Genomic DNA, 27090 nt, shown 5'->3' with positions numbered 1-27090 from the left:
AGACGACATATTTCTTTAACATTTTAAGCAAGAAAATTTCTATTTCCATCTTTTACAGTTTCAAAATAACAAAAAAGGAAAAGGGCCCAAAGCAAAAGTTTGGGCACCCTGCGTGGCAGTACTTAGTAACACCCCCTTTGGCAAGTATCACAGCTTGTAAATGCTTTTTTTAGCCAGCTAAGAGTCTTTCAATTCTTGTTTGGGGGATTTTCACCCATTCTTCCTTGCTAAAGGCTTCTAGTTCTGAAAGATTCTTGGGCCGTCTTGCATGCACTGCTCTATCGAGGTCTATCCACAGATTGTCGATGATGTTCAGGTCAGGGGACTGTGAGGGCCATGGCAAAACCTTCAGCTTGCATCTCTTGAGGTAGTCCATTGTGGATTTTGAGGTGTGTTTGGGTTCATTATCCTGTTGTAGAAGCCATCCTCTTTTCATCTGCGGCTTTTTTTTTACAGATGGTGTGATGTTTGCTTCCAGAATTTGCTGGTATTTAATTGAATTCACTCTTCCTTCTACCAGTAAATGCTCCCCGTGCCATTGGCTGCAACACAAGCCCAAAGCATGATTGATCCATCCCCGTGCTTAACAGTTGGAGAGGGGTTCTTCTCATGAAATTCTGCACCCTTTTTTCTCCAAACATACCTTTGCTCATTGCGACCAAAAAGTTCTATTCAAAGTGTTCAAAGGAACATCTAAACAAGCCTGATAGATTTTGGAAACAAGTCCTGCGGACTGATGAAGTTAAAATAGAACTTTTTGGCCATTTCATCATGACAGATCCAGTTCCACCTTATCCCCATTTTCCTGCCTTCTCCCTGTAACCTTTTACAAATCAAGGACCTATCAAATTCCACTTTAAAAACACCCAATGACCTGGCCTCAACAGCCACCTGTAGTAACGAATTCCACAGATTCACCTCCCTCTGGGTAAAGAAATTCCTCCTCCTCTCCATTCTAAATGGCTGCTCCTCTATCCTGAGGTTGTGCCCTCTGGTCCTAGACTTCCCCCAGCCATAGGAAACATACTCTCCATCTCAGCTTTTCAACATTCCATAGGTTTCAATGAGATTCCACCGCCCCCCCCCATTTTCCTAAATTCCTGTGAGGAGAGGCCCAGAGCCATCAAACGCTCCTCATATGATAACTCTTGTTCCCAGAATAATTCTTGTGAACCTCCACTGAACCCACTCCAATGTCAGCACATCCTTTCACAGTTAAGGGGCCCAAGACTGCTCACACTTCTCAAAGTGCAGTCTGACTGAAGCCTTATAAAGCCTCAAGCCTCAGCACGAGATCCTTGCTCTCATACTGTTGACCTCAGGAAACGAATTCTAACATTTCACCACCAACTCAACCTGCAAGATAATCTTCAGGGAATCTTCCAGGCGTGGGGTCTCCGAAGACTCTCTGCACCTCAGATTTTTGAATTTACTCCCTGTTTAGAAAATAGACTATGTTATTATTCCTTCTGCCAAACTATATGACCATACACTTCCCAACACTATTCCATCTGCCACTTCTTTGCCATTTTTTGAATCTGTTTAAGTCCTTCTGCAGTCTCCCTGCTTCCTCAACACTACCTACCCCTCCACCTACCACATCATGTGCAAAACTGGCCATAAAGCCATCAATTCTGTCATCCAAATCATTGACAGACAACATAAAAAGAAGTGGTCCCAGTACTGACTCATGTGGCACATGGCAGCCAATCAGAATTGGCTCCCCTTATTCCCATACTTAGCGTCCTGACAATCAGTTAATGCTCTATCCAAGCTAGTACCTTTCTTGTAATACTATGGGCTCTTATCTTGCTAAGCAGCCTCATGTGCTACACCTTGTCAAAGGCCTTCTGAAAATCCAAGTGCACAACACCCACTGATTCTCCTTTGTCTATTCCGCTTGTTATTTCCTCAAAGTCATCCAACAGATTTGTCAGGCAAGGTTTCCTCTAAAGGAAACCATGCTGACTTTGGCCTTTTTTATCTTATGCCTTCCAATACCCCAAAACCTCATCCTTTATAATGGACTCCAACAATTTCCAAATCACTGAAGTCAGGCTAACTGGCCTATAATTTACTTTCTTCTGCATCCCTCCCTTCTTAAAAGAGTGGAGTGACATTGCAATCTTCCAGTCCTCCAGAACTTTGCCAGAATCTATTGACTCTTGAAAGGTCATTACTAATTCATCCACAAATTAGAACCCCAGGGTGCAGTTCATATGATCCAGGTGATATGTCTACCTTCAGAACTTTCAGCTTCCCAAGTATCTTCTCCCTAGTCAAAGCAACTGCACTCATTTTTGCCCTGACACTCTCGAACTTCCAGCATACTGCTCACTGTGAAGACTGATTCAAAATACCTTCAGTTTGCCTGCCAATTCCTTGTCCCCCATTACTGCATTTCAAGGTCTTTTTTCAACTGTCCAATATTTACTCTCACCTTTCTTTTACTCTTGTTATATCTGAAAATTCTTTTGGTATCCTTTTTGATATCAAAGGCTCCTGTAAGTCCAGCTAAGAATATAATAGATACAACTTTTAATCTGAAACCCTTTGATAACGGTTCAATATCTTACATTTATGGTCTACTGTTGGGACTGAAAAAGGCCTCTTTACATAAAATTAAAGGAGATTGGGAAAAGAATTAACAGATTTTCATATCTGAAGAGAGCTGGAAGATTATTTTAAAATTGATTAATTCTTCATCATTATGTGCTCGTCATTCTTTATCACAATTCAACTTGGGACATAGAATTCATATATCTAAAGACAAGCTTTCCCATTTCTATGCAGATATTTCCCGACTGTGATAGATGTACTAATGGAGTGGCCACACTAATTCATATGTTTTGGACACTTCCAAGCCTTGAAAAATTTTGGAAAGATGTATTTCAAACTTTTTCTGCACTTTTCAATGTCAGCTTTAAGCCCAATCCTTTGACTGCCTTGTTTCGTATTGTTGAGGATAGTGCTACAAAATTGAATCCATCTAATTATTTGCGGGTATTGGCCTTTATGTCTCTTATGGCCAGGAGGGCGATCTTGCTCAAGTGGAAGGAGGCTGCCCTGCCCACTCATATTCAATGGCTATCTGTCGTTATGTTGTGCCTTGATCTAGAGAAGATCTGTTGTACGACTCCTGATTCTAAACATGATTTTCTAATGTTATGGGGACCATTTCCAAATTATTTTCACAATCTTTGAACTGCTATTAAAGTATGGATCTCAGCCATTATTATTATTATTATATCATATGGTAAGGTATTTTTCTTTTTTCTTTTTTCTTAAAACCAACCAGCTCATTTTGGTAGTGAGGGTAGATTTTTTTTTAAATATAACTATTTTATTTTTTAAGAAAAAAATTTAAAAAATAAAACAGGTAATTAGTCTTAATTAGTTTATTTCAATTTTGAAGTGTGAACAACTTTTCCTTAGAATGAAGTTTCCAAGTGTTAAAACCAATTCAGGTGTAAGAACCACACATGTATTTTCTGTCTGTCTGTATTGTATTTTGCATTGCATGTTTTATGGGTTATGGTAATTTGTCACATCGTTTGGGGTGTACCTAAGCAAATGAGTATATTTACACATTCACACTTTGTCCTAGTTAGTTAGTTTAGTTAGAGGCAACCAGGGACATGAATGATTTTTTTGTTGACCGCTAATTTGAACACTAATTACTCTTATTCTGCTTACTTCATTATTTTGTGAATTTTGGCTATGCTAATTTCTAATATCGCCATACAAGGTTGTTCTTCTTTGCTGGTTTTGTAATAAAGGATCAAACATACATTTTGCTAAATTGGAAGTCAGTTATTTGGAAGCATGTCATACGGTGTCGAGCTCCTCACTGAGTGTCTAAGCAGTTTTGATTTGTTTTCAAGTAACCGCTATAAAGGGATAAAAGCAAGGCGATCATAATCACATTTAACTCAGCCGCTGATTACTTTAAAAGACCACAGTAGATAAAGTTAATTATTCCACTAATGTCTTTTAGGATTAAACACTATTTATCAACATGGCTGTCTTTCCTTTGATAATGCCAACATCTCTTCTCAATGATGACACCCAAAACCAGCCTGCTTTCTTTTTCACTGCTCCCAAACACCTAACCACAAGGTGCTTCTTAATTATTGCATCGAAATTCACAGCTGTGCCTATATAAATTGCAGTACATCATGATGTATTAGTTGAATTCATCATTTAAATGACCCTGGCTGGAAACTTGAAGAGGCAATGCACACAGAATATCCATCTATCATATCCTTCTTGCCAGAGGTTTAAAATGTGGACATCTTCAAGGTGCCTTTTAAAGGCATTTACAGTAATTTCACAATTACTCATGACAAACTTTTAAAACTGGAATTAAAGGCAGTACAGCTTCAAATTCTGTTCAGAAACTAAAAGGCAGCATTAATATTTGTCTGGAGCTTACAACTAATATTGCTTCCTATTGAGAACACAACATATTGCTAGGAAAACTTATAAGTTTGTGTATATCCAGATAACTGAATTACATTTACAAATATTTCCCCAAATATAAAAGGTATTTGTTTTTAAAAAAAACACTTTGAAAAGTTGAGGTATACGATGGTGCAATACCTCAATTCCTATAGCATTAATCTTGAGACACAAGTACAAACCTTAATACGGCAATTAATTATTTTGAGCTTGGCTATATGAACAGATCCAACAATTGCAACCCTGAAATGCAGTGGATTATTGCAAAAATCTATCTGATTCACTAATGTCCTGCCATCTCTGGAAAATGAAATTGATGACTTCAGAGCAAGACTGCAGCACTAGGACTGTTACCAGGGACTATTATGTATTCTGCTTCACAGAGACATGGCTCACCTCTGCAACTCTGGTCTCAGTGCTCCAGCCTGAGGACTTCGTCATCCACCAAGTACAGCAGACAGCAGCACCAGGTAAAGGCAGACACAGCGGCGTTTATTTTAGGATTCACTCATGGTGCACAGACTTGGCAGCTCTCTTTCCAGTCCTGCTCAGTCAATCTGTAACAGTTGGTTGTTAAGCACCATCCATTCTATTTGCCAGTGCTGTTCTACACCATCACCCTGACAGCAGTCCACGTTCTAACCCTGACAGACATCAAGCTACAGAAGCTGAGCACAGTGATCAGCAATCAAGAGACAGCACACCCTGACGGGCTCCCGGTCATCGCAGGGAACTCCAACCAGCATACCACTGTGAAAGCCGAGGAGTAACACACTTGATCATTGTTACAGCACCATCAAGAGCGCTCATCGCACCATCCTGCACATGCACTTTGTCAAATCCAGTCATATGACTGTACTTCTACTCCTAATATACCGGTAGAGACCGAGGACCACAGAACCAGTGGTGAGGACAGCAACGGTATGCTCAAGGGAGGCAGAAGCGTGTTTACAGAACTCCTTTGAATTCCTAACTATATTCAGTAATTCATCTTCAGATTTGAATGATTGTGTCACAGCCGTCATCAACTGCATCAAGACCAGCGTAGAAGTATGTGTGCCTTCAAGAATGTTCTAAGTCCTACAAAAGCAAAAGCCTTGGGTGAACTAGATTTTCTGTCTGCTGAGGGCCAAATCTGTGACATTCAAGAATAGCAATCCAGAACCCAACAGCAAGTCCAGATACAATCTACAGAAAGCCATTGTGAGAGTGAAAAGGCAATTCCTTGAGATATTAGAGACACAATCAGATGCACAACAGCTGCAGTGGGGTTTACATACCATTACTGTCAACAAGGTAAAACCTGGAGGACTTCCGGTAGAGCTCATGGAGTGAAGTCGTGTTCTTGACTCGCTCCAGTACCTCTGAGTTTTTTTTCTTATGATCAGCTATATTTTAACTAACCATTAAGGCATCGACTTTTACAATACTTTGAAACAAATTGGGCTCTTCGATAATCGGATGTTTTTAAGGTCTGCTATGTCTAAGAATGGAAAAAATGGGAAAGACGGCAAGCCTCCGGTTAGACCGAAAGGTACCGATCTTCCTCCGACTGAACCACCGGTGACTTTGAAAGCTATATTGGATCTAATTCAAAGGGAAATTTCAACCTCTATTACGGAGCTGATTCGCTCGGAAATGTCAATTAATTTCCAGAAAATTGCCGATTCAATCGATAAAATACAATTATCTACTACGGAACATCAGTCGGCTATATCTAATCTTCAAAAATCCACGCAACAAAATGAACTCAAGATGGGGAAAATTGAAGAAACAATTACTATAATGAAGAAAAAACTTGACTTTCTGACCTTTAAAAACTCTGACTTAGAATCCAGAATGCGACGGCAGAATCTTCGAATGATTGGTGTGAGTGAAGCTGTGGAATCTGACAACCCTATGAAGTTTTTCTCTCAACTTTTAAAAGACGCATTTCCTACTGTATTTCCTGACCAACCACCGTTATTGGATCGTGTTCACAGAGTTCCATCATACTCGTCTAAGTCAGATAAACCTCGACATGTCATCTTACATTTTCATTACTTTCAAGACAAGGAGAAACTGTTTCGATTCATTTGATCTAAAGGTTACATTGATTTTTCGGATCTTAATTTCTGATTCGTGGAGGATTTCAGTAAACCAATTCGGGATCAACGGGTTCGTTACAGATCTGTGATGTCGGAACTCTACAAGATGGATTTAATACCAGCGCTGCTTTACCCAGCACGTCTAAGGATTCGTATGTTGGATGGAGCCCTCCATTTTTTTGAATCTCCATCGGATACCCAGAGTTATCTGGATCAATTTTCACCTTCAACATCTTAATCGTAATTTTTAACGATCTCCGTTTGTTCAGAGGTTGTGAATCTGTCGGCCTTAATTTTTTTTTGCCTTATATGGGCAGAAAAGTTTATTTTTGATTAATTAATATGGTTGCTAAACTTACTTTCTACCTGCGTCATTCCTTTCTTTTTCCCAGGGGATTTTGGGTGGTTAATTCCTCAGCGTCATTCTACGTATTTCCTTTGAGGCCTTAAATTTTGTAGTTTTTAAATCTACTTTTTTTGTAGGTTTTTATAACTAGTTTATGTTAATAATTTCATTTCTTTTTTTTGTTTATTCATAGGGTCTGGGGTTTGTTGCGGTTTTTTTATATTTTCTGTTTTTTTCTCTGTTATATTAAGTGTTTGTTTTAATTGATTTACTTCTTTTATTCTTTTACTGTTTTATAATTTACTGATCTTTTTTTATATTTACACTTTTTTTTAGTGAGCGTCTATAGGAAGTCATGGGGGTAGTTTTAGTGCTTGCTTCTTTCCGGCTGGTCTGTTTTAGATTTAGCCTTGGGGTCTGGGGTGGAGGGTGGTGGGAGGGGCTTCACGTTTTAGTTTTTTTCTTCTTGGGCTATTTACACTATTGAAGTATTGGTTGCGTTCTCCTTCCCGGTATCTCTTGCTTGTTCTGTTCCCTTTCCGGGTACGTGGGTCGAGCCTATCGTCAATCCTCCTTTTTGCCGGTTGACTTTAGGACTTATGGAGTCTATTATTAATTTTGTCTCCTGGAATACTAATGGTCTTAACCATCCTATTAAAAGGAAAAAAGTTTTTAAAGTGTTCCACAGACTTAAAGCACAAATTCTATTTTTACAAGAGACGCATGTGCGGAGGGGGGGACAGACTACGTTGTTTTAAATTCTGGAAGGACCAACAGTTTCATTCGAACTCTAATGCTAAGGTTCGAGGCGTCTCTATTTTTATAGACTCCTCAGTTACTTTTATACAACATGATATTATCTCTGATCCGAATGGTAGATTTCTACTGGTTAGTGGTTTACTATTTAATAAAAAGGTTGTTTTGGTTAATGTTTATGCTCCCAATATGGACTGGCCGGAATTTTATACATCATTATTCAATCAGTTCCCGAATTTGAATGAGTTTTCATTGATCTGGGGCGGAGATCTTACTACCTGTATATCTCTAGCTTTGGACCGTTCGGCTCCTCTACGGACCTTACCTAATAAATCTGCCACTTTGATTAATTCATTCCTCTCTGATTCTGTGTTGACGGACATTTGGCGTTTTTTGCATCCTCAGGAAAAAGATTTTTCTTTTTTTTCCCCACATGTTCACCATTCTTATTCAAGAATTGATTATTTCTTTATTGACTCTCGTCTTATTTCTTCAGTGATTAAATGTGATTATGACTCTATAACCATTTCGGATCATGCTCCACTTAAGTTTTCTATTAAAATTCAGGCCAATACACAAAATAATAGACAATGGCGTTTTAATTTGCTGTTGCTTCAGGACTCGGATTTTGTTAACTTTATGAATGAACAGATTGATCTTTTTTTTACAATCAACTATACAGAGGATATTTCTGTGAACATTCTTTGGGATATTTTTAAAGCTTATATTCCTGGTCAGATTATCTCGTATTCTGCTGCTTTGAGGAAGAAGCTGAAGCAGGAGGAGTTGGTAATTGTGGACAAGACTAAGGAAATTGATAAGAAATATGTTACAGCTCCCTCTGAGGAGTTATATAAACAAAGAACTGAACTTCAAATGGAACACAGTTTATTACTTTCGTCCTCGATTGTAAACCAATTAAAGAAAACAAGAAGTGAATTTTATGTACACAGTGATAAAATTGGCAAACTGTTGGCTAACCAATTGAAATCTAATTATACTAAGTCTCAAATTAATCAGATTTATAATCAAAATGATCGACTGATACTTGACCATGCGGGGATTAATCAAACCTTTTTTGATTTTTATTCTTCCTTATATCAATCAGAGTCCTCTCGAGACTCTAAATATATGAATGATTTTTTTAATAACCTAGAATTCCCTGAGATTTCACGGGATATGACTTCTATGCTAGGTACCCACATTACCACTGATGAGATTAAGAATGTTATTTCCTCTATGAACCTGGGGAAAGCTCCTGGCCCTGATGGGTTTACCGCAGAATTTTATAAATGTTTTGCATCTTCATTAATCCCGTGGTTCTGTAGGGTTTTCGAGGCTTCATTAAAACTGGGTAAACTTCCCGAATCTTTCAATAGAGCGTCAATCTCTCTAATATTAAAGAAGGATAAAGATCCTGCTCAATGTGCATCTTACAGACCAATATCTTTATTAAATGTTGATTCTAAAATTTTTTCTAAATTATTAGCAAACAGATTAGAAAAAGTACTTCCTTTTATTATTTCGGAAGACCAAACGGGTTTTATTAAAGGTCATTACTCTTTCTATAACATACGTACACTGTTAAATATTGTTTATACCCCCTCACAAAATGTTCCTGAGTGTGTTATCTCTTTAGATGCTGAGAAAGCTTTTGATAGAGTAGAATGGCCTTACTTATTAAAGGTTCTTGAAATGTTTAATTTTAGCTCGAAATTTATATCCTGGATCAAACTGTTATATCATTCTCCTGTAGCCTCGGTCCGTACTAACTCTTTAAGCTCACCTTTTTTCCCTCTTTTTCGAGGTACTCGACAAGGCTGTCCTCTTAGTCCTTTATTATTTGATATTGCATTAGAACCTCTTGCAATTGCCATTCGAGAATCTCCAAATATTACTGGGATAACTCGGGGCTTAAAGTCCCATAAAATATCACTCTATGCTGATGACTTACTTTTATATATTTCTAATCCTCAAAAATCCATCCCTGCTGTTTTAGATTTATTAGCACAATTTAGTCTTTTTTCAGGTTATAAATTAAATCTTAGTAAGAGTGAACTTTTCCCGATTAATAAACAACTTCCCTTATATCACAACTTTCCGTTTAAATGGATTAATAATTATTTTTCATATCTTGGGATTAAAATTACTTGTAAACACAAAGATTTATTTAAGATTAATTTTTTACCCTTAATTGACCATATTACTCAACTTTCATCTAAATGGTTTCCATTATATTTAACTTTGATTGGTCGTATTAATGCAGTTAAGATGTTTCTTCTGCCAAAATTTCTATATATATTTCAGGCATTACCGATTTTTGTTCCAAAATCTTTTTTTGATAAAGTTGACTCAAAAATTTCTTCATTTATTTGGCAAAATAAAAACCCGAGACTGGGTAAAATACATTTACAGAAAGCTAAGAGAGATGGAGGTTTAGCATTACCTAACTTTAGATTCTATTATTGGGCAATTAATATTCGACATATGAAATTTTGGTTACTTGACCAGGATATACTATCCATTCCTAAATGGGTAGTATTGGAATTACAATCTGCTCAGGGCTATACACTTGGCTCTATTTTAGGTTCCTCTCTTCCTTTTGATTTGAAACACCTTAAACAGGTCTCTAACCCGATAGTTAAATATACCTTACGTATTTGGTTTCAATTCAGAAAATTTTTTGATCTTAACCAATTTGGGCTAGCGATTCCTATTTTAGGTAACATATTTTTTCCTCCCTCTTTCACGGATCGTGCTTTTCAAATTTGGAAGACTAAGGGTATTTCACGGTTTTTGGATTTATTTTTAGATGGTTCCCTTATGTCTTTTGAACAATTATCTAATAAATATAATTTATCAAGAATACATTTTTTTAGATATCTACAAGTTAGAAATTTCCTAAGGACTATACTTTCTTCCTTTCCAATGCTTCCTCCTACATATATTTTAGATACTATAATTAACCATAATCCATGTCAGAAAGGTGCATCGGCTATGATTTATAATATTATTATGAAACTTAGGAAAGCTCCATTTGATAAGATTAGGGTAGATTGGGAACAGGAATTGGGCTCTATCATTTCCGTGGATGACTGGGGGCAGATTTTACAATTAGTCAATACTTCCTCTATCTGTGCTAAACATTCCCTAATTCAATTTAAAGTTGTTCAAAGAGCACATATGTCCAAAGATAAATTAGCTTGTTTTTATTCTCATATTAATCCTTTTTGTGATAGATGTCCAGGGCAGATACCCTCTTTAACTCATATGTTTTGGTCTTGTCCTACTCTGGAAACTTTTTGGAGAGACATTTTTAATATTATCTCAAAGGTATTGAATATAGATATCTCTCCTCACCCTATTACTGCTATCTTTGGATTACCTAAAATTTCCAGTAATCTTTCTCCTTCAGCCCGTAGAATGATTGCATTTCTTACTTTAATGGCGAAAAGATGTATCTTACAACATTGGAAAGAGCTTAATGCTCCATCTACCTTTTTTTGGTTTTCTCAGACGATATTATGCTTGAATTTGGAGAAAATTATAAGCAATCTTTATGATTCCTCACTTAAATTTGAACAGACCTGGAGATCTTTTATTCAATATTTTCATTTAATGTAATTTTTTTTCTTCCCCTTTTTGCTCCATATTTATATTCCCTTCTTGTTTTTTTCTACTGTTTTTAATGGAGGTCGGGTTTGAGGACGTGATTTTAAGTCTTTTAACTCTACTTGTTTCCAAGTTAGCCCATTGCTTTGCTTTGCTTTTAGTTTAGTTGCACGGTGGTTTTTTTGGGGTTTTTTTTTCCTTTTTCTATTGATATATATATATATATATATAAAAATTAGCATACTATTATGTTACCTTATTATTTTATGTTTAAATTACATTGTTTGTATCATTTATTTTCTGTTTTAATATCTCCTGTTATTTTATTATATTCTAACAGTGTATTAGTGCCTATATGGCTTACCTTTTGTATACATATTCAATAAAAAGATTTAAAAAGAAATCTGTGATGTTTCACTGCCCAATGAGCTCAACACCTTTTATGTACACTTTGAAAGGGAGAACAAGGCTACACCTATGCAAATCCCCACAACGTCTGGTGGATCAAAGGAGGCTGCAGATGGTGTAGACTCAGCCAGCTCCATCGAGGACATCTTCAAGGGGTAGTTCCTCAAGAAGACAGAATCCACTAGTAAAAACTCTCAACATCCAGGTATTACCCTCTTCTTGTTACCAATACTGGGGAGGTGGTACAGGTGCCAGAAATCCAACACTCAACATTTTTAGGAACTACTTCCCTGCCATCAGATTTCTGAGCAGTGCATAAACACTACCTCATTGTTCCTCTTTTGCAATATTTGGTTTTGGTAACTTACACTTGTGTTTACGTTATACTGCTGCTGCAAAAAACATTTTAAAATATATCACAGTGATAATGAACCTGATTCTAATTCAGTTTCTAATAAACCTGATTCTGATTAGGGTCTGACCCAACCTAGTCAATACCTCCAGAACTATGAATTTAATCTGAAAGGTCTCCATTGCAAAAGCAATTGGGAATGCACACTACCATACCAAAGGCATCAACATTTTATGAACCTGATAAAAAGTTGCAATTCATTCAATACTTAACATTAAATAGCACCATCCAAGCTTAACAACTCAACCCAATTCAGACAGATAAGCTGAGTACAATGGGTTCTTGGTGAACACAGCAGGCCAGGCAGCATCTCTAGGAAGAGGTACAGTCGACGTTTCGGGCCAAGACCCAGGAAGGGTCTCGGCCCGAAACGTCAACTGTACCTCTTCCTAGAGATGCTGCCTGGCCTGCTGCATTCACCAGCAACTTTGATGTGTGTTGCTTGAATTTCCAGCATCTGCGGAATTCCTCGTGTTTACAATGGGTTCTTTATATCTTTGCTCGAAAAGATAAAGATAAGGAATACCATGGTGTCAAGGATTGAGGTAAACACAAACATTTTGGTGGTTGATTGGGGAAGGGAATGATCAAAAGCACAGAAAATAATAAACTGCAAATCCTGGAAAATAAAAATGAAGGACATCCAGAGAAAATTATAGCTTTTAACAGCTTGTCAGATTCGAGTATGTTAAAAAATATTTAGGTAGCACTGGTAATGTGCTTTCTTTCCTCCAGACTAACATTTATTTTTGATTTATTTAGTTTCACACTCTGAAACTTTGATGATTTTAAGTTCCCTGGCCCCCACCACTTTATTTTCACCATGGATGTCCAGTCCCTATATACTTCCATCCCCCATCAGGAAGATCTCAAAGCTCTACGCTTCTTTTTAGATTCCAGACCTAATCAGTTCCCCTCTACCACCACTCTGCTCCGTCTAGCGGAATTAGTCCTTACTCTTAATAATTTCTCCTTTGGCTCCTCCCACTTCCTCCAAACTAAAGGTGTAGCTATGGGCACCTGAATGGGTCCTAGCTATGCCTGCCTTTTTGTTGGCTTTGTGGAACAATCTATGTTCCAAACCTATTCTGGTACCTGTCCCCCACTTTTCCTTCGCTACATCGATGACTACACTGGCGCTGCTTCCTGCACGCATGCTGAGCTCGTTGACTTCATTAACTTTGCCTCCAACTTTCACCCTGCCCTCAAGTTTACCTGGTCCATTTCCGACACCTCCCTCCCCTTTCTAGATCTTTCTGTCTCTGTCTCTGGAGACAGCTTATCCAATGATGTCTACTATAAGCCTACTGACTCTCACAGCTATCTGGACTATTCCTCTTCTCACCCTGACTCTTGCAAAAATACCATCACCTTCTCGCAGTTCCTCCATCTCCGCCGCATCTGCTCTCAGGATGAGGCTTTTCATTCCAGGACGAGGAAGATGTCCTCCTTTTTTTTTAAGGAAGGGGCTTTCCTTCCTCCACTATCAAATCTGCTCTCAAACGCATCTCCCCCATTTCACGCACGTCTGCTCTCACTCCATCCTCCCACCACCCCACTAGGAATAGGGTTCCCCTTGTTCTCACCTACCACCCCACCAGCCTCCGGGTCCAACATGTTATTCTCTGTAACTTCCACCACCTCCAATGGGATCCCACCACTAAGCACATCTTCCTCTCCCCCCCCCCGCTTTCCACAGGGATCGCTCTCTACACGTCTCCCTTGTCCATTTGTCCCCCCCCATCCTCTCCACTGATCTCCCTCCTGGCACTTATCCTTGTAAGCGGAACAAGTGCTACACATACCTTTACACTTCCTCCCTCACTACCATTCAGGGCCCCAGACAGTCCTTCCAGGTGAGGCGACACTTCACCTATGAGTCGGCTGGGGTGATATACTGCTTCCGGTGCTCCTGATGTGGCCTTCTATACATTGGCGAGACCCGACGCAGACTAGGAGATCATTTCGCTGAACACTTACACTCTGTCCGCCAGAGAAAGCAGGATCTCCCAGTAGCCTCACATTTTAATTCCACGTCCCATTCCCATTCTGATATGTCTATCCACGGCCTCCTCTACTGTAAAGATGAAGCCACACTCAGGTTGGATGAACAACACCTTGTATTCCATCTGGGTAGCCTCCAATCTGATGGCATGAACACTGACTTCTCAAACTTCCGCTAATGCCCCACCTCCCCCCACCACCCCATCCATTATTTATTTATATTCTTTTTCTCTCTCTCCTTCTTTTCCCTCTGTCCCTCTCACTACACCCCTTGCCCATCCTCTGGGCTTTTTCCCCCCTCCCCCTTTTCTTTCTCCCTGGGCCTCATGATCCTCTCATATCCCTTTTGCCAATCAACTGTCCAGCTCTTGGCTCCATCCCTCCCGCTCCTGTCTTCTCCTATCATTTCAGATCTCCCCCTCCCCCTCCCACTTTCAAATCTCTTACTAGCTCTTCTTTCAGTTGGTCCTGACAAAGGGTCCCGGCCCGAAATGTCGACTGTACCTCTTCCTATAGATGTTGCCTGGCCTGCTGTGTTCACCAGCAACGTTTTTGTGTGTTGCTTAACATTTATTTTTGACTATTTAAGCAGTTGTTCATTTTCATGTACCAGCTCAAAACACTCACAATGACTGCTGAATGAATCAACATCGGTAGAAATTTGTTTTGCATCATCCCATTTACAGCCTACATTGAGATACAGAGATTCATCATATTAAATTGATAGTTATCTCATCTTACAACTAACTAAGGCCATTGTAATGCACATCAGCTGGCAAAATTCATACAATTACTTCTATTACCAAAGTGTTCCTTTAAACTATCAGATTACAGACAAATCTGGCTGTCTTTATGCATCATTTACTAAAATTCAAAGTACATTTATATCAAATTATACAACCCTGAGGTTCATCTCCTTGTAGGCAGCCACAAAACAACAAAACCAAAACAACCCAAAAGAAAACTAACAAACACCCAATGTGCAGAGATCTTTAAAAAATACACAAATCATGCAAACAGAAAAAAAAGCAAGCAACATCATTCAGAACTAAAGTCAGTCCACTGACACAAAGCCCAGCGTAGACGGAGCAGGCCGATAGCCTCAGCCTCAGTTCATTACACAGCAGGGCAAATCGCCGTGAAGCTCAGAGCAGGCCACAGCCTCAGCACTGCGGACAGCAGAGTAAAGATCACAGGGCAGCAAGCAGAACCAGCTCCATTGTCGCCTCCAGTCCCCAACACCCAACTTTTTTAATCCATCCAGGCCAGTGTTTAACTTGATCAAGCACCAGTAATCCATTGCACTAGGAGCCGGCCCCTGGCACATCCATGTGCTCTGGGCCGCCACAATACTAATCTTTCTAAATCGACCCGGCACTTAGATCGATCAGATCTCACTCAGTTTAGTTGGACAGGCTCAACTTATCTCCACTTCACACACCCCATCTCTGTCTTGACCACGTCTGACCTCACTCTGTCCAATTTTCCTCGAACATGCCTTGACCTCGCTCCGACATTATCTTGCATCTTCATGCCTCAACTCTCAAGTCAGCCTCACCTTCGTTCGCCTCTAATTATTCGTGGTGCTTGTTTACCACAATTTTCCACAAAAAAAGTGCTATTAATAAATTACTTAGTTGCATTTCTTGCTTTTTGAACTGCCGGTAAACTGGTGCCCATCTACCGTAGTGCTCCTGAAAAGCTGATGGAATACAGTCATTGGAAACAAAAAACTGTAGACACTAGAATGTGGTGCAAACAAATCAAGAGCTAAAAGGTTGAGAAACATTGGAAAGAAGGGTGTCAGACGATCTGGGTGAATCTGAAGGAGAGATGAAGGGACATGGGAGTAGGTGGCCAAAACTGGAGAATTTAAAACATTGGTTTAATGACCCAGGTGCAACACGAAGCTTTTCAAGAAATAACTCAAAATATTTTAGTCTATTCATAAGTACATATCCATATTTTGCACATATAAACTCTAATAATAAATAGATATCTTAATGTAGAAAATTAAAGATTAGCATTAGAAAATTCTCTTTTTTTGACATCATGAATTTTATTAAAATTATTAAAATCTAACAAGAAATAACATCTCATCCACTAAAGACATTTTTTCTCAACTGCTGAGTTATTCTAGCTATGGAGTACAGAATACAACTATCAGTCTGGTAGCAACTTAGCATTGAAGTTTTGCACTTTAAAGTTAGAACCACTTTTCTTTAGTCAGCCAGCTAACAGTATTTTGTCAGGGGTCAGTTGTTTTTTCGAAAAAAAAATGCAGAGAGTGGTGAGTGTGTGGAATGGGCTGCTGGCGACAGTGGTGGAGGCGGATACGATAGGGTCTTTTAAGAGACTCCAGGACAGGTACATGGAGCTCAGAAAAATAGAGGGCTATGGGTAACCCTATGTAATTTCTAAGGTAAGGACACGTTCAGCACAGCTTTGTGGGCTAAAGGGCCTGTACTGTGCTGTAGGTTTTCTATGTTTCTATGTTTCTCTATTCAAAGAACAGTTCTTAACACAAAGCAAATAAAAAATCCATTTCTACTTTATGAAGCAAGAGGGCTTTTCCTTTATTAGGATGCAGACTGGCATAAACAGTTCACCAAACAGAAGTGCTGTAACCAAATGATTGAATGCAGGTGCACATCTGTATAATGCTATCCAAGTCAGGACAATTGTAGTTTCAAATGTCATACCGAAACTCAAGTGCAAACTTATAAACTGCACCAAGATTGTCTTACCAACAAAAAAAATCTTCAAAATCAGGTAGCTTCAAGCATGACATCTTCAAAACAAGTCACTAGTTCCTAAATTTCATTGCAAATTCCATCATCTGCACATTTGCCGAGTCCTCTACCCCAACACAATGAATCATTCACAAATTCAGATTAGTTGAGACAATTGAAAATGTTGAAGCTCAGCCTTCACTTAAATTAACACCAATACGCATTAGCTCCAAGTAGATTAAAAAACTGAAAAACACCTTATTAGATACGTGGCTTATGACCACAGGAAAAAATGGCTGGAGTTGCTTTGCACTTTTGTGCGAGTGTGTTTATTAGGTGTGTCAAAAATCAAACTTGCAAAAATAGCAAAAAGAAAACTGCTAATATTAACAATAAAAATCTACCAGAAAACACAATAATAGCTCCATACTATTTTTATGTCTAGCGTGAACTCCTGACAGCCCTGATCTCTCCCCCTCTGAAGGAGATGAGCTCCTTTTTATTTGGCACTAGCATATACCATCTTAACTTAATTCTCTTGGAATATGATGTACCCCACAATGTAGTTAGAATCATATTACAAAACAGTAGTATCTACATTAAATACAGTATACAATACATACACATCTAAAGCATTGGAATATTCCACTGTGTATGGCAGAAGAGGTACCATAAAGTCAACCCAAGTGCATCAACTCAGTTTAGTACCCACTGTGAGAATATACTGGGAAAAAACATTCAGCGCAACAAAACCAGAATGACAAGGCAATGTTTGTGTGTGTGTAAATGCCCATGTGCAAGGAGTGCGTTTACTGAGTGTTCTCCACACCCATCTCTAGTCATCTACTCAAAAAAGCCTTGACTAAAATCTAGACACAATTCCAATAGATTTAGTAAATTTATAAGATTTAATCATAAGCAAAAAACAATTCTCCCTTAAACACATTTGCATCCATAGCTTATACCTCTTGGATATTAAAGGGAAAAGAATTAAAAAGCATCATCACACTTACTGAAAGTAGCTTCCATGTTATTGGTCGGACCTGCCTTGGGATTCCAGACCAGCTGAGTTTTCTCAACTCTTCTGCGTTTGGAAAAGGAAAAACAACAATGATTGGCTTAAGATCATATCAGGAGCATAAAACAAAATCCGCCAGTTTGAAGATATGCAAGATAATTTGCAAACGTTTGTACTCAAAATAGAATTCAATGTTAAATAGAATTCAATGTTAATTAGAATTAACAAATGGCACATAAGGAGAGAAAGGTCTATGGGAATATCCTAACTCAAGTGGAAAGTAAATATATTATGCAAGTGTACATGCTACCATGAGATTCGTTTTCTTGCAGCACTTACAGGATTTTTATGTAAAACAACACATAAATAAACAAAGACTGAAAAATCACAAACATGAGCAGATGCTGGAAATCCAAAGCAACGCACACAAAATGCTGGAGGAATTCAGATCAGGCAGCATCTATGGAGAAGAGTAAACAGTCGAAGTTTCAGACCAAGACCCTTCATCAGGACTGGAAAGTAAGAGGAGAAGTCAGAGTAAAGGTAGATTTATACTTTTGTGTACCAGTTTATGCCGTAGCCTACGCAAGAGGGCTACGCCGTTATGAGCATTTATACTTGTGCGTTGGTGTGTCTGCATCGCTCTGCAATTCGCGCATGTCACACATGCGCGCACACCTGCCCGTGCAAGGCTTCATGGTCATGGTAGTCTTTCTCGGGGTAAACAAGTTTAAAGTGAGCGTCTTTTTTCGTAAAAGCGAAATGTGTCCTCCATAATTTCGGGGGTCTGTAAAGCTTTATGGAAAGCATTGCAGCCAGAGTTCCTTCCCTGCCCTTCAGTCACCCAATGGGAAGCTACTGCAGCGTAGGAGGAAATGCGATGCTACCAAGCGAACCAACCACAGCTGTTGTGGTCTGCATTGCTGCGACTTGTAGTTACATTTTGGGAAAGGTGCACGTCAGGCCACAGCATAGGGCTGGCGTAGAGTACTGCGTAGGGTTCGCGGCTACACCGTACCTATGGCGTCGATTTGACGCACAAGTATAAATCAGCCTTAAGAAGATGGGGGAAAATGTGATAGGTGAAACTGGGAGGGGGGAGGGGTGAAGTAAAGAGTTGGAAAGTTGATTGGTGAAAGAGATACGGGATGGAGAAGGGGGAATCTGATAGGAGAGGAGAGAAGACCATGGAAGAAAGGGAAGGGAGAGGAGCACCAGAATGAGCTGTTGGGCAGGTAAGGAGATAAGGTGAGACAAGGAAATAGGAATGAGGAATGGTGGGGGGGGGGGGGGGGCAATTTCCAAAACTTCAAGAAATCAACATTCATGCCATCAAGTTGGCGGCTACCCAGACAGAATCTCAGGTGTTGCTCCCCCAACCTGAGTGAGGCCTCTTTACGGCAGTAGAGGAATCCACGGACTGACATGTCGCAATGGGAATGGGAAGTAGAATTGAAGTGGGTGGCCACTGGGAGATCCCGTTTTTTGTGGCAGACAGAGCAAAAGTGCTCAGTGAAGCGGTCTCCCAATCAACGTCGGGTCTCACCGATATACAGGAGGCCACACTGGGAGCACTGGATACAGTAGATGACCCCAACAGGCTTACAAGTGAAGTGTTGCCTCACCTGTAAGGACTATTTGGAGCCCGAATGGTAGTGAGGTTGGAGGCGTAGGGGGGTAGGTTGTGGCACTTGTTCCACTTGCCAGGATGTACCAGGGAGGGAGATCAGTGAGGAAAGACAAAAGAGTCCATAAGACCATAAGACAAAGGAGCAGAAGTCGGCCATGCGGCCCATCGAGTCTGCTCCGCCATTTTATCATGAGCTGATCCATTCTCCCATTTAGTCCCACTCCCCCGCCTTCTCATCAGTCGTGTAAGGAGTGATCCCTGCGGGAAGTGGAAAGTGCAGTGGGGGGGCTGGAAGAGAGGGATGTGCTTGGTGGTGGGATCCCATTGGAGATGGGGCCAATATGTGAAAGATAATCTGTGCAAATACTAAGAACATGAGATATAACAAATCCTTGAAAGCAACACTTCAAATCATAGAATTCAGTCAGAATAGAGTCCCAGTCTGGGCATCCCATTTGATGCTCCCAAAGCTCTGGTCCTACATACTCTACATCATACAAAGGACTCCAGTCACTTTCACTCCCATTATCACGCCGGTTTGAGACGACCTTATCCTGTCCAGTTTCTAAACATTTATCCTGCCTTTGTCATTTACAACAACTAACTATTCAACACTTGCTTTGGATGTACACATCCCTTGGAAATATGTTTGAGATAGATTTCCCTAAAAGTGCAGATGTATGCATGAAGCCACATCTGAACTACATACATATGCATTTATATCTCAGTTAAATATTAATTCTAATTTGCCAGCATTAAAATTATTGTTGATAAGAGCACAGAACATGAACCAAAATCAGAATCAAATTTAATGAATACCATTGGCAAATGTTGTGAAATTTGTTGTTTTGCGGCAGCAGTACGTTATAATAATAAACTTTAAATTACTATACAAGGGCTTAGCATCAATTTGTATGGATTCTATACCTGCACCTGTATTCCTACAGATGTGTAGTGGAGAGGATTCTGACCGTTTACATCGGAAAGAACCACCAATGAATAGGATTGCAAGAGGCTGCAGAGGGCTATAAAGTCAGCCTGTTCCATCATAGGTACAACCCCATCCATCATCGAGGACATGTTCAAGAGGCAGTGCCTCAAGAATGCAGAATCCATCATTAAATACCCTCATCACCTGGAATATGTTCTACTCAGTTGAGGAGGTATTCATTTTTGTGACTAAAGTATTTTATAATATGCCTTACACTGTGCTGCTGCCACAAAAAAAAATGAAATTTCATGAAATATGTTAGTGATAATAAACCTGATTCTGTTTCAAGAAGGAATAGGCAAGTTATGCCAAGACAGTGGACACAAAACAAAAACTGCCTGTCTGGAGATATGCATGATTAATTGCAAAAGTTTGTACTCCAAATAGAATTCTATGCTAATGCTATGTTAATGTTGATGGAGAATGGACGTGAAAGCTCAGAGGAACATCTGGAGAAATTTCTGAAACGCCCATCCGCTGCTGTCATTACTGTGTGGTTGGGAAACTTTCGGAGGGTAAGCCTCAAAATCCCCAGCCTTGCCCGCTTTTGGTGACCGAGAAGGAGGTCGAATCGTTCGGACAGAGATGGCGCTCAGTACTCGGTGTTGGAGAGCTGATCAGAGCTCGAAGTTTTCGGATGACTCAGAGTCGGATTGTGGTCGGCATGGCAGGGAGAGTTTTTCTTCCTTCTCCCATCTGCGTGAGATGTGGGACATTTGAGAAACTTTGAACTTTACTGTGCTCATGGACTTCTTCATCAAGTTATGGTATTGTTACACTGTTTGTAACTATATGTTATAATTATGTGGTTTTGCAGTTTTTTCAGTCTTGGTTTGTTCTGATATCACACCGGAGGAAATAATGTATCATTTCTTAATGCACGCATTACTAAATGACAATAAAAGAGAACTATGTGTCTTCATAATCATAATTAGTATTAACAATTAGCACACAAGGAGAGAAAAATCTATGGGAATATCCCATTCCCTTCCTTGTCCATCTCAAGTTCAAATATATTATGAAAGTATATATACGTTACTACATAGTACCTTGAGATTTGCTTTCTTGCAGGCATTTACCGTAAAAAATACAAAAGGACTTTTATGAAAAAATATACATAAACAGACAAAAACTAACAAATCACAAACATGAGAAAATGTGCAAAAGCCAAGACAGTACTCAAACTTAAGCCATACACAGAACACAACACATAACTGTCGTCCTCATAGAAAGGATAGTAACACCTTAGAGCATGGATTCCCAACTTTTTTTATGCTATGGACCAATAATATTAAGCAAGGGGTCCGTGGACCCTAGGTTGAGGACCCCTACTTTAGAGGGTGTACAATAGGTTGACAAGGAAAGGTCAGAAATGCAATGATTTTTAAATTATTTTCATAATCTTTGACTTCTCATTAAAGGAAGGAGGGGAGGAGAAGATGGCATCGCGACACAGCGCACGCGGCTGCTCCGAAATGATATTGGTATTTGTTAAGTAGGTACCGTGCACAATCCTGATTTGATGTAGACAGACGTGAGAAGCATGGAGGAACATCTGGAGAAACTTCTGAAATCCCCGCTTCGCTGCTGCTGCGCGATCCAGAATCTCCAGAGGGGAAGGCCCCAAATCCTCGGCTTTGCCTATTGCCGGGGCCAGGGCCGGGGTCGAAGCGCTCAGCAGAGATGGTGCTTGGTGCTCGGTGTCGGAGGGCTGGTCGGAGGCTCGAAGTTTTCAGACGGACTCAAGGGTCGGCTGTGGTCGGGTGCTTCCAGGGTGCTGCATCGGCAAGTTTGCGGCGCTGGAGGTTCATGGCAGGGAGAGTCTTTCTTCCTTCTACCGTCTACGTGAGATGATGGGACTTTCAAGAGACTTTCAGGTTTTTTTTTACCGTGCCCATGGTCTGTTCTTTATCAAATTATGGTATTGTTTTACACTGTTGTAACTATATGGTATAATTATGTGGTTTTTGTCAGTTTTTTGGTCCTGGTTTGTCTTGTGTTTCTGTGATATCATACTGGAGGAACATTTGTACTATTTCTTAATGCATGCATTAGTAAATGACAATAAAAGAGGACAGCGTGTCCTCATAATCTAATAAGTACAGAAGTTGGTTAATAGCATATTTTATTATCTGTTAAGTTTTTTTTCCTCTTTTTTTTTCCCCAAACAGCTTTGATTTTGGTAGTGGGTGTAGATTTTTTTTTAATAAAATTGTTTACATTCTGGTATACGAATTAATCTAATCTTTATGAATATAGAGTAAGGAGTTTGTAAATGTGATTCAATATACTGTATCTGGTATCATTATATTGTAAAACAAAAGAAAAAATATGTATTCTCTTGGACTCTGTATTCTTCTATATAGAAATCAATAAAAATATTGGAAAAAGAAAGAAATGCAAGACTCTATCAGCAAAGTATTTACGGACTAGTTATTTTCATTCTCCTCAAAAGAGAAGCGACTTACAGTGGACTAAAAATTTACTTACAATTTAAAATGACAAAGGGAAAAGGTTGTGAACAGAGGGAATGTTTTCTCTGTAATAATAATCATGAAAAACAATGACCAAAGGGAATTCACAAGAAACCTCTTTACTCAAAAAAAAAGAACATGGAACTTTCTACATAGCAGTTAGACTGAAGAGGATAAATAAATTTGAGAGGCTGTATTTCTCAAGAGAAACAGGTCCCGGCATTGTGAGCACAAGATTGAAAAAATAAACTCATTTTTATTTTCTTCTAAAAAAACAATGTATACCATCTGATAAAAAGACTACAGATTATGACAATTACAGTTTTGTTATGAATTTATTTTTAACAGTTGAACTAAATGTAATTTCTTTTTTACAAATATAGTCTGCACTGAAGCATAAAAGCCAGGACCAACAGGCTCCAGGAACAGCTTCTTCCACCAGGTCATCAGACTGTTAATTCATGCCAATGCTGCTGTATTTCTATGTTATATTGACTATCCTGTTGTATATATTTATTATACATTACTACTGAATTTAAATGGAATTTGCACATTTGAACGGAATGTAACATAAAGTTTTTACTCTTCATGTATTGAAAGAATGCAAGTAATAAAGTCTATTCAATTATGATCCTATTTTGCAAATGTCAGAGCTTGTATGTGAGTTGCTATAGGCCCAGAAATATTCTGATCAGAACCCAAGATGCGGAGATTAATAAGGAATGGATGGAATTTGTCATAACACCATAATCTGTTTCAGCAAATTCAAAGCATCAATAGTTTGTCAACTAAAATAATTTTTCTGTATGTCTGTGAATTAACTTTATAGAAAATAGAAGTTTTCTTGGATCAGAACTCTTTAGTTAAAATGTAACTTGGATATGAATACTCTACCAGTGACATCTCATTTGTGAACAGTAGACTATGCAAGACATGAAAAAATTATGCGACTTCACTGCCATGATGAGCACCATTTATCAGAATTCCATCCTGTAACTTTATTTACAGTAACCCACAGGAAGATAGAAAAAACCTCAGGCTGTGATTAATAAAACTGAGTCTGCCATGAGCGGTACAATTAACTGGTGTGCCTTTGTGAGAAATCCCAAATGTGGCTTTTTCCACCCAATTCAAAGATTCCTTATCAATACCAATCATGAAGTTAATTCAGAGCCACCATTTATCATCTCATGTTAACTTCCTGTGTATGCAAAAAAAAAATCAAAGAAGTAACTGGATCTGCCAACCCTCTTGTTCTAATTCTGTCATAAATTTGACAGAGAGGAATGAAGCTTTGAACTTTAACTCTGCACCGCTGACACTGTTTGCAGTTATAAACAGACAATTTCTCAATTACCAATAAAACAGAGCAGGTCAGCAAATTACTGGAGCTGTTCCATCAGGATATCAGGTTTTCAACATTTAAATACCACATTTTGTACAGTGTCAGTGCTTCATAGGAGCATCATCAAGAAATCTGACAAATGCTCTACAAGGAGATATTAAGATGAGTGGATGAGAAATAGGTTAAGGCAAGCTTTGCACACTTTCATTTATATTTGGGATTCACTCAGAGTGTACACACAATTAAAGAAAACATTAAAAAGAAATGTGTATTGTTAATAAGTAAAAGTGCAAATTTGGTCAATCAAAGCAAAGATGAAGTTTTTATGCAGCAACTGTAAAATCTGCCAAGTTTAAAAAATAAAATTTGAAAAAGCTTTAATTCATTTTTATATTCCCTTCTCTCACAAGAAGTGTAATTCACTATTGAGGTAAATTCTGAATTATTCTTTGGATGACAAATCTCAAAAACCAAGCCCCCCCACCTGATCAATAATTATGGGACAGTCACTGTTAAAGCATATTCTGGAGTTAGGTTATATACCAAAATATTAACTTCAGCAACCAATCTTTAGACCTAAATGTGGATTGTAGATTACATTTAAAATGCAGCCCTGGACAACAGTTTCCTGGAGCTGTGGAGTGGAGTCAACAGTAAACCAGGCAATGCATTTTTGATGTCTGGAGTATGGGTGCAAAGGAGGTGTGAAAATTATATGTAATTCTAAGGAAGCATTGTAGAAACATAGCAACTATAGAATTGTCCTTTGATCTTTAACACACAAAAATGTCATGTAATATTGGGCTGAACAGGCCTCTTCCACCAACTTTACATCCAATTTGCAAAAAGCTCTAACCTTGTGCACCAATTGCCAACGTCGGACTCAGACCACATCCAAATCTAACAAAGGTAACAAGCATCATCCATCACATTACCATTATGTCTGAAGCAGATTGATTGCACAAGGTTCAGCTTCTTGCGCAGCTCCTCAGAGAATGATGCAGTAAGGTATGGACAATATCCAACTCTGAACTGATAGGCAAGAAGTAACATTTGCATCACACTATCCAATAAAAGAAAATCTAACTATCACTCTGATACCTCCAAAGGTGGGATGTGGTTAATCATGAAGATAGTTGGAAATAGTTTAGACGGCTGAGTCCAGATCCCAGAAATAAAAACAAATGCAACAATTAAAAGCAGCATATTGACTACAAAGCAGAGCAAAGATTAGGAAAAAAGCATCGGGAGCAATTCCTTTAAAACAACGTAAACATTAAAGCAATTACTTGTAGAAATTTTAAAAATAGTAAAACTCAATGACATTTACCTATAAAATTTAATGAGGGCTATCTGATTTTTCTCCACTTGTCCAGCAATTAAGCTATACTATGTTCACTGCCAAGTTGTGAATGAAACACTCCAAAAAAATCAAATATTGGGTATAGGAAAGCTTGCCGAAAAGGCTTAATTTGCAAGTTTAAAAGCGACAATTCCTTGCTTACAAAAAACAAAATATTGTGAAATTCCCAGATTGAGATGGGTAAAGGCTTACTATTTTTACTACTGGAATGGCTTGGTTCTAATACAACATCCTCTGACTATAGTACATCTGACCCAACTTCATTTCATCAAACAATACATATTTTCATGCCTGAAATTCCTTTTTCAAAAAAACAAGAGCAGATAATAGATTTAAATACATATGTGCTTGTGTTCTCAGTTGGGCATTGTTCCATGGAATGCACCCCTACAGAAGAACAAGTCCAAAAAACATCTGCAGAATCTCTTGAATGTCCACGGTGAATAACCTGAAGTGCAGATGAGTGGCTGGATAATCAGTGGGAGTTCACTGGGGGCAAGAGAGGAGGAAACAAAAAGGATGTGCTGGATTTATGACAATGACTGATCGATGGTTAATTTAGATTCAATGGGCTGAAGAACCTACTCCAATGATGCAAGTCCCCCAGGACTCTACCTCATGTGGAAATGTGGAAAAACTGAAGAACTGTTTCACAGAGGCCCACAGATTTGTTCTGCACAGGGACTACTGCTTTAAAGCATCTGATGTACAAATACACCATGCACAGAAGAACTGGCAATTGCACTTGAGTGCTGTGCTTCATTCCCCAGCACGGTGGAGAGGAGTGAGCAATGGAGGGGGAAAGGTGGGAAGGCAACCAGTTAAGGTTTTAGAGGAAATATAAAAGATTAGTTTGATTTGCTGTATGTACATCAAAATATAAATAAAATCTGGTATTTGTGTCAATGATCAGAGTTGGAGAATTTGCTGGGGGGCTTACCCAAAATCTTGGGGATTTGGAAAAATGAATACCACCATATCAACTACTTTCCTAGCTGCTTCTGTCTGCACTCGAGGACTAACTGAATTGTTCACTTTGCTGACATAAACTAGCAAGTTAGGTCTGCTTTCATAAATTGCCTTCATTTTAAATACTCAATTTGAACCTCTTCTTCTCTCCCGCAAACTGAATGATTATTGCTATCTTAGGGTACCTTCATCCCATCTTATTTCATATCGCTGGGTCTAACACAGCTTGCACTATAGTGGTAACGGTGTACAAGATGACAGTAAACAAAAAATTGTTAGATGAGATTTTCAGCATTGGAGTCCTGATGATCTATGAACATAATAGAGAAAAATCAGTTTACAGTAATAAAAGAACTCACATCCATATACTTAGTGACCAATTTACTATTGTTTTCCAAAAGTTTGGATATGCCCAATTTAATTATTCTAATTCTATTCAGCATAAGAGAAAAACAAATGAATAAAGTTTTCAAATTATCAAA

General features: G+C 38.8%; 1 protein-coding gene across 3 annotated transcripts in view; it reads right to left on the bottom strand.

The window, feature by feature from the left end:
* Window positions 1–27090, bottom strand: part of tbc1d22a (TBC1 domain family, member 22a) — a 331820-nt gene that overhangs the window by 252882 nt on the left and 51848 nt on the right. For all 3 annotated transcript variants that reach the window (XM_063072582.1, XM_063072580.1, XM_063072581.1), the window contains exon 5: window positions 17832–17902. In XM_063072582.1, coding sequence (XP_062928652.1) covers window positions 17832–17902 — 71 coding nt within the window. The remainder of the gene's footprint in view (window positions 1–17831; window positions 17903–27090) is intronic.

This window comes from Mobula hypostoma, chromosome 20 (assembly GCF_963921235.1).
Source record: "Mobula hypostoma chromosome 20, sMobHyp1.1, whole genome shotgun sequence".
Classification (NCBI taxonomy): domain Eukaryota; kingdom Metazoa; phylum Chordata; class Chondrichthyes; order Myliobatiformes; family Myliobatidae; genus Mobula; species Mobula hypostoma.
The sequence above is the reverse complement of the archived record's forward strand: the minus strand, read 5'-3'. Positions and strand labels throughout refer to the sequence as shown.